This window comes from Ruditapes philippinarum, unplaced genomic scaffold, assembly GCF_026571515.1.
Source record: "Ruditapes philippinarum isolate M1 unplaced genomic scaffold, ASM2657151v2 ctg2026_1_1_1_1, whole genome shotgun sequence".
NCBI lineage: Eukaryota > Metazoa > Mollusca > Bivalvia > Venerida > Veneridae > Ruditapes > Ruditapes philippinarum.
The window spans coordinates 183,701-191,487 of record NW_026852212.1 but is presented as its reverse complement, the minus strand read 5'-3'; the positions used below and the strand labels follow the sequence as shown (position 1 = coordinate 191,487).

The following is a 7,787-nucleotide window of genomic DNA, read 5'->3' as shown; positions in this document are numbered from 1 at the left end:
CATTGTACCTTAATTACAATAAGGATTTGATATGGATTTCGGACTCTTAAGAATTGAAAACGAGGCTAGAGGGTGTGCGATATGGATTTGCTCGGAAATAAAAACGATGTTATATGGATGTGAAATTGATTTTATATGAACCTTTTTGACTCTGGAAATGAAACAGGGCTATCAGAGGTAAGATATGGATTTGATATGGACTGTTTGAACTCGGAAAACGAAAATGAGGCTATCATTAAACGAAAATGAGGCTATCATAAAACAAAAATGAGGCTGAATTGATAAGACTGGATCAAATGGTGAATTATTATGTTGCAACCAACAGACTTAGACTTAACAAGCTTTAATATTTTGATCACATTTATTGTTATTTCTTTATTAGTACACATAGAAATGTAAATGTTGACGTTCATAAAACAATGAATAAATATAAAAAATATTTATGGCTATAAATAACGCCATTGACAAGAGTAAAGTATTCAATAGATATACATAAGTATAGAAGTATTCCGAACATTCTTCAATATAGGCCTACACGGTATAAGGTGATTCAGGCGTTGTGCTCCCGATGTCAACAATACATACTATTACCTATAACAACGCTAACAATGATTACACTGCAAGATTACTTGCATGTTTATTTTGTGAAGATGCAACAGTGAATACAATATACAGTATAGCATGACATAGGTTAACCACAATTTCCTCCAAAGAAGTCTTTCTTGACGTCTTTCGCAGCTGCATCCACAACACGCCGGTAGTTGATGTCAAAATTGTAGAATTTATCAGTCTTGAAGAAAATAACATTTCGTTTAGACTTCTGTAAATGTGCGCCGTCCACACGCTGTGGCATGTTTCTACCAAATACGTCAATTGGATACGCCCATGCCCCAACACGCTGAGTGTAGAAATTCCAATCCCACACCATCGTTGTGCCGAAAATAAGCATGTAGTATGCATTATATCTCGAGTAAGGCATAGCAACGGCTGCCCTTGGTCTTTCCGGGAACTCACTGACGTCCATCCACTTTGGAAACCCTTCGTTTCTATCGAGATTGAACGGCCCTTCCGTTTTCCCGTTGGTACTGTAACGATAAGCTCTTGTGCCACTAAAAAGGAATATGTATCTTCTATCAGGGATATATGCAGCTGCATCCACTCTGTATGGGTAAGCACGTGGATAACGTCTACTTCCGGTTTTCATAAACACTTCTTCGATTGGTTTCCGGCTTTTGAATGTAAGGCCACTCTTAGATGAGCTGAATTCATACACATATGTTTTTGTTCGCCAAGAGCCAGCTTTTTCTCGGGTGAATAAGAATGTCTTACCTTCAATTTCAAAGGACGCCTTGATCCGCATATTGCAATAGTCTGGCTGTGGTGAAGGTCGTGTTGTTGGTCGTGGAGTTGGTGGATTTGTTATTCCTGTTGTTTTGCTGGTTGTTGGAGGATTTGTCGGCCTTTGGGTAGTTGTAACTCTGTTACTCGACTTCCCATATAACGCTTGAACGGCGGCGATATCGTCTTGATCGAGTTGTAATGTCGGGGAATAACTGTAATACGGTGCCATAAGGGCACTGTTAATGTTAGAATGGGAAATGCCAAGAGTATGACCGAATTCGTGTGCTGCTACTATATATAGCTCAGTTCCATCATTATTGTTTAAAACATAGAATTCGTCATCATCAAAATGAACAACACCGGACTCGGGAAAGAAAGCATGGGCAAGTACGTTTCCTGGCCCATCAAAATCGTAATATGGCGGGCTAGTAGTATGTCTTCCGGTCTCAAATTTGATTGTTATATCTGCATTCGGGTTGTTTTTCAATTCTCGGAAGGTCAAGGTCGTTTCTTTTGCCCAAATGTCAAGGGCGCGTTTCATTGCGTCATCTACTTGACTTCGCGATATTCGTGACGTTGTTCTAGGATTTTCGGGATATTTCAGTACACTCCATGTCAGCTCCTTTTTACGCCATTTTGTTGTTCCGAGACGGTATTCTTGAGGCCCTATAAAATTTTGTGGCATCATTTTCTTCTGAAATTTGACGATATCTTCGCAACCACATCTTGGCTGATTCATAACCTTAACGGTTGTAGCGTCACATTCACCGGTTATTTCTAAATCCATATAACCTAAGTTCATCGTCTGGAAGGCTGTCAGAGCTGTTTTTATGTCATCTTTTATGCACGGTCTTTCCGGATTCAGATAGCCGTATGCAAGTAAATATTCCTGTAAAAGTAATGAGGATAGATGACTCACTTAATTTAAGCATACAGAATTCATCTTCTTGTAAATATCATTTATATGAAAATCATTTTAACTTACTTTTGTTGAAAATACTAAATGTCCAACGATCAAATCCATCTAATATCAAACTTCTGTGTTTTCTAAGCACGTAAAAAGTAGCTGGGTTATTAAACATGAATAATATTGATTAAATGATTTGTCTTAGATCATATTATATGTATATTCATGTAAGAAAATAAAGGAAATATAACTTATTATACAAGTGTACTACTCGATTGATATCCTACTGAAAGAACATATTATTGTAAAATACATTCTTTAAAGGCCGCTTACGCCCCAGAAATCTTTATTTTCTGTTTCTCAAAAACTTCATATTTTTTTTATTTCCTGTTATAATGTCAAAAAAAGTTAATTACTTGCCAATCAGATTTAATTCATTAGTTCAGTTATTAAGATTCTTGATTTATGATTTAGCATTTTATACGGAAGCTAAAATACTTCTTTGTAGACATTACACTGCTTTGATGACAAATGAATTCTCAATCAGCGCTACATTTCTTCATGTGAAAAGCATTTTAACGTTATAAAATTCTGAAAAGTCGCTTTCTTAAGAAGACATTTTTATTCGTTTCTAATGCATAATGTGGCTTTAATGCGAGTATATGTATGACGGGTGAGCAACATGCTATATAGTTGCATTTTTCACCTGCCAAGTCTTACTTCTTATTGACTGACTCATGACCATAGCATTATCCTTTTCCAGAAAACGTCATTAACATTTAGCATGTTTTTATCTTTCTATAATTTTATATAAATATAAGATATTCATTTTAAACGAAACGTTATAGCTGAAATAATGACTTTTCGATTCGAGTTAGTGAGTCAAATTAAAACAAAACACATCGTCATGATTATATATTTCAGAAAGTCTAATTTGATGTCTAAACATTCGTGAATAATGCATAATTATTTTGTTTTCAAATATCCAATCTGGCTATTATTATAAAAGGCACATTACCCCTAAGAAATTCATATTTTTTAATTCTTTAAAAATGTCAAACATGTGTCCAATAATGTTTCAATAATTAATGTAGAGCATGTTACACGTTCAAATACTTAAGAAAGTAGCGATGAAAATGCAGTAATGTGTCGTATAGGTAGCAAAATGTAAACAAAGTATAATATTTTGACTTCCATACAAAATACTCATTCACTATAATTATACCAATTACCAATATATCTAAATTTACCAAAAAAAAATTAGTTCATGTATATAGCAAATATGTATACATTTTGGAAAATGTAAATAAAAAAGTGTTTTTAGAAATGAAATTGATAGCATTTATGAGAGGCATAATGGGCCTTTAAGTAGATTAGACATTAGTTATAAGTATAGAAAAAATAAATATGTACATACAGATAAATATATATGTGAGAATTGTAAAGTATTGAACATACCTGTGTTTTATTAGGACACCCCGGAGGGAGTGCGCAGTCGAAGACGTAGTTTGGATCAGCCGGGAACTGGGCTGTTGTTCCTGCCAGAAAGCAAGCCAAGATTCCAACGCTTAAAGCGTTCGCGATGTAAATCATATTTACAACAATTACTCGTCCAACAGTTATTGAATTACAATCAAGCAGTTTTTTAATAATGTTTTGTTGAACAAAATGATTCTGTTTATATATTAATTTATATTAATATATAACCAAAATGCGGATATGTGTCAGACACAAGCCTTCATTTCTTGAATCATAGAAATAGTGCAATTAATCCCTAATGATTTTGTCGCATCAATTAATACGCGGAAAGCAAATCCATATTCCAAATAAGGAATTATAAACAATGCCGCTGTATAAGTGGATGAGTACTCGTATAGCTAGCGTTCGGATAAACGGATGTCCGATTTCCGCGTCGCATAGTTAACTCTTCTTTATTGAAGAGGGTACTTAGGAAATGTTAGTACATTGTCATGGTCAAGTATGGTGATTCATGGTAATAATACTACTTGTACCATAACTTACACGGTGGATGAATATGGAGAAAAAATTTAATATGGAAAAGCTTATATACAATACATATAAAACTCATATTATACAAATAAAACTTAAACAATACACATACAACTTATACAATACAGATATAAAATATAAATAATACTTATAAAACTTATACAGTACAAGGCCGATTCTTTTCTAAGATATGCAGTGCAAAGTTGCATGAAAAATTACGTTTTCAAAAATTCTATATTAATATAATTCCTTTCACTTTTGCAGCTCGGGAGCTGAAGACTGGTCCCGAGTGTACATGTATAACATTGATGAAAAGGACAAAGAAACAACAACAACAACAACAACAACAACAACAACAACAACAACAACAACAACAACAAGAAACGAATGTCAGCTTTCCAGTAGGAAGTCATTCACAAGTGACTCATCATTTCGTGAACAATTATTGTTTTTACAATATAACAAACTCTTTGTTTATTTCTATTTGGAGTGATTCATGTTATAATATTTCCTGCCTTTTATTTTTTTTCTGTTTGTATTCAGTGTTAATGCCTGACTGTTCATTTCTATATCTGTTAAGGCATTAAACGTTTTTATCAACAAATATATTATATTGCTTTTATAATCTTATGGTCGATTCTCGAAAAAGTTGTAACAGTAGATGACTCTATTATTTAACACACATAAATTTTGTACGAAAAACAGAATAAAATGTTCCAGAACAAAATATTATTCTTATACTTTAAAGAGGGTTTTTATCCGTTTAGCAATGATTTCGTACATATGCCATTCACATTTTAAAGGTTTTTTTCGTACAAACATTTTGAAAGTATTCTGTTTTTGAAAATCAAATATTTTTTGGGCAGCAGATATACGATACTGTTCGTATTTAACTTGTTTTAGTAAGTTCTCTAACTCCCCACAGCGGTTGTCACCCTTTGCTACTTTACTGATCAGGGGAAGTAACCGCTACGGGGAGTTTGGTAAGTTTTGGGGCTACGTCAACGGAATTTCACCGGAGGATACTAAGTTATCGCACACCTGCACAAGGTTCCTATCCCTTTCGACTCGAAAATATGTTTTTCTTCTTAAAATCGTTTGAATATAAAGAAAAAAAAACGAAGCGCACCAAATATTGGCTTTAGTACTTGATATAAATCGTTAAAAAAAACGTTTAAAGTTTTACTGTCTGGTTTAAGCCTGAAAACGGGATAAATTTTGTTTGGGAGTCCAAGTTGGAGTATTTAAGGGATAAAAACTTTATCCCGTTTCCAGGGCTAAACTACGCAGAAAATCTTAAACGTTAATATCTTAAAATTTCTTTAGGTTTTATGCGATATATGAAAGTTTAGTTATTGTACAGTTTAAGTATATGATCCTCTCACGATATGAAGGTCGACAGTCTTGTAATACTCTTATCTTAAGTGGTGTAATCTCTAACCATATATAATAGTTGCATGTCCCTATATCATGACAACAAAAGTGGTAAATTTATGCACTTTTTTCGTGTATTAAAGGTACTCCACTGAAGTACGGCCGAATGTCACAAAAAAAAGTAAAATTTCACGAACCGATATTTTTTTGTTACCTGCGAGTTAGGGACATTCAAACAGAATCAGTGATACATTGATATGTGTTCTTTGGATTGGCAAGTCGTTTGAAATACATATTTTCTCCAATTTTGTGGGAAAAGCGTTTAAACACCTTTCAGTTTGCAAATCTGAATAAAAACAACGGTCACGTGATGATTCTCGGGATGACTAAAAAGCGAAACGGAGAATTTTTTGTGTATCGGCAGCAACGAATGTGCGAAAGTGGAATATACCAACAATCCATAAATTTAAAAGCAAATTATGGGTTTGTTTGTTAAATTTCTTGTTGTTCACATATGTTCTTGTGAGAAAAATCTTTCAAAAGCAATTTCAAAATATTTAAAGTATTACATTGTTGTAATCATGTTTTTTTTCTCCATTACAATGATGAATTTAGCTAAACGTACGGAGTTGGAAACTGACATACACAAATTTTACAAATGTTCTATGTTAATTTGAGAGCTTTCGTGTAATTATTAAAAATTATGTATTAACTTTGTAATGGCAAAAATATCATGATATCTAGGCTAAGAAAATTTACTTTGTCAATCATTGTATTAAATGGGTCCTATTTTAAAGGTCATTTTGGTTTATCTGACACGTGTTCAGGAAAAAAAACTTCGTAATACCTTTTATACAACGAAAATGAACTTGAGTATTGTAAGCATAAAAAATCACACGCACACACAGAATGTTATTCCAGAGATTTCTCTTTAACTCTGATCAAAGCACTGAAAGCACTGGCTAAATAGAGAAAGAATCCGGCCTCATTATAGGACATTTAGGCTTCAACTTTATTAGTTAATATTTCTTATGTATGTCTAGTGCATATAATTAAAATTCTATAAGAAAAAATCGATCTCCTTTGCTAGATAGATCTGAAATTTAATATTTATCATTTAACATACATACTTGCATATTTTATCGCATTGGATGTAAACTTTGTTGATGAGAAGATTACTACGTTTTGATCTAGACATTCAAAACTATAGGTAATTGATACATGTTTCATGTACATGGTAAACATTATCAAGAAGGTCGAAAAAGAGTTACAATCTGGCTCTATTAATATTATTATTATCATTATTGATACAGCAGATATACTGATAAATTTCTTTCTTATAGGAAGGCCTCCGTACTAGTGATGGGTCAATTGAGCTGTGATTTAATGTTACCAATATATTGAAGCTTCCCGGTGGAAAGAAGTTGAGAGCGTTATAAGAGTAAAAAAGGAAAACTGGAATAAAGACAAACAAGGCGACGGCAACGTTCACAGGACGCAGCCCCCGGCACAGTCAAGCTTCCACAGCTGCCGTGACTAGTGAAATAAACTTAAAACTGATTATATAGTTGTTGTTCTTTAAACCCTAATTTTCTTTCAAATTAAACGAAACAAACAAAATCATGATACTTGCAAGACAAATGTGAAGGGCAGGTAAGTAAAAGTAACTTTAAGAATTCAGTAAGATATTATTAACCTCACCTCATACAAAAACCATTGCTTAAACTATGTTTTATAATACTTCCAACTCCTAGGCGGTATACAAAACTTGGGAAAGGGCAATGCATATCTTAACCATTGTTTTTCCTCCTTATAGCCTGTTTATCATGGCACACTCATTGTTAATAGTTTTGTAAATATTTTTATAAAAAAGGTCAGGTTCATTTCCCGACTATTTTGAAAACACGAGTGACTAGTTTCAAAAACTGCAATGGCTAAATACTGATCGGGTGCATTTCATTGCTAGGAAGAGAACCCTGCTTTTCTTGCTTTATAGCACTAAAACCTTTTTTTCTCTACTTTTGTCTCTTCTTTCTTCCTTTTTTTCATTTTTTTTTGTTTAGTCTTTTTATTTACCACTTGAAAGCCTAAAATTATTTTTTTTATTGATAATTTAGCTGTGGTCCTGTGTTGCTTGGTCGTGTGGGTGTTGCAT

At 33.4% G+C, this 7,787-nt stretch overlaps 1 protein-coding gene across 1 annotated transcript; it reads right to left on the bottom strand.

Moving 5' to 3' along the window:
• Positions 1-342: 342 nt before the first annotated feature.
• On the bottom strand, positions 343-4,071 carry LOC132752613 (matrix metalloproteinase-19-like). Its single transcript, XM_060742959.1, has 2 exons — positions 3,707-4,071; positions 343-2,230 (listed from the first exon to the last, which is right to left on the bottom strand). The coding sequence occupies exons 1-2, from the start codon at positions 3,839-3,841 to the stop codon at positions 692-694; spliced, it is 1,674 nt and encodes a 557-aa protein (XP_060598942.1). The 5' UTR covers positions 3,842-4,071; the 3' UTR covers positions 343-691.
• Positions 4,072-7,787: the final 3,716 nt, after the last annotated feature.

Excerpts from the sequence above, each read along its gene's own strand:
- LOC132752613 (XM_060742959.1), bottom strand. The coding sequence starts at position 3,841 with ATGATTTACATCGCGAACGCTTTAAGCGTTGGAATCTTGGCTTGCTTT. Across the intron at positions 2,231-3,706 it reads GGTGTCCTAATAAAACACAG|GAATATTTACTTGCATACGG; the intron begins GTATGTTCAATA and ends TTACTTTTACAG.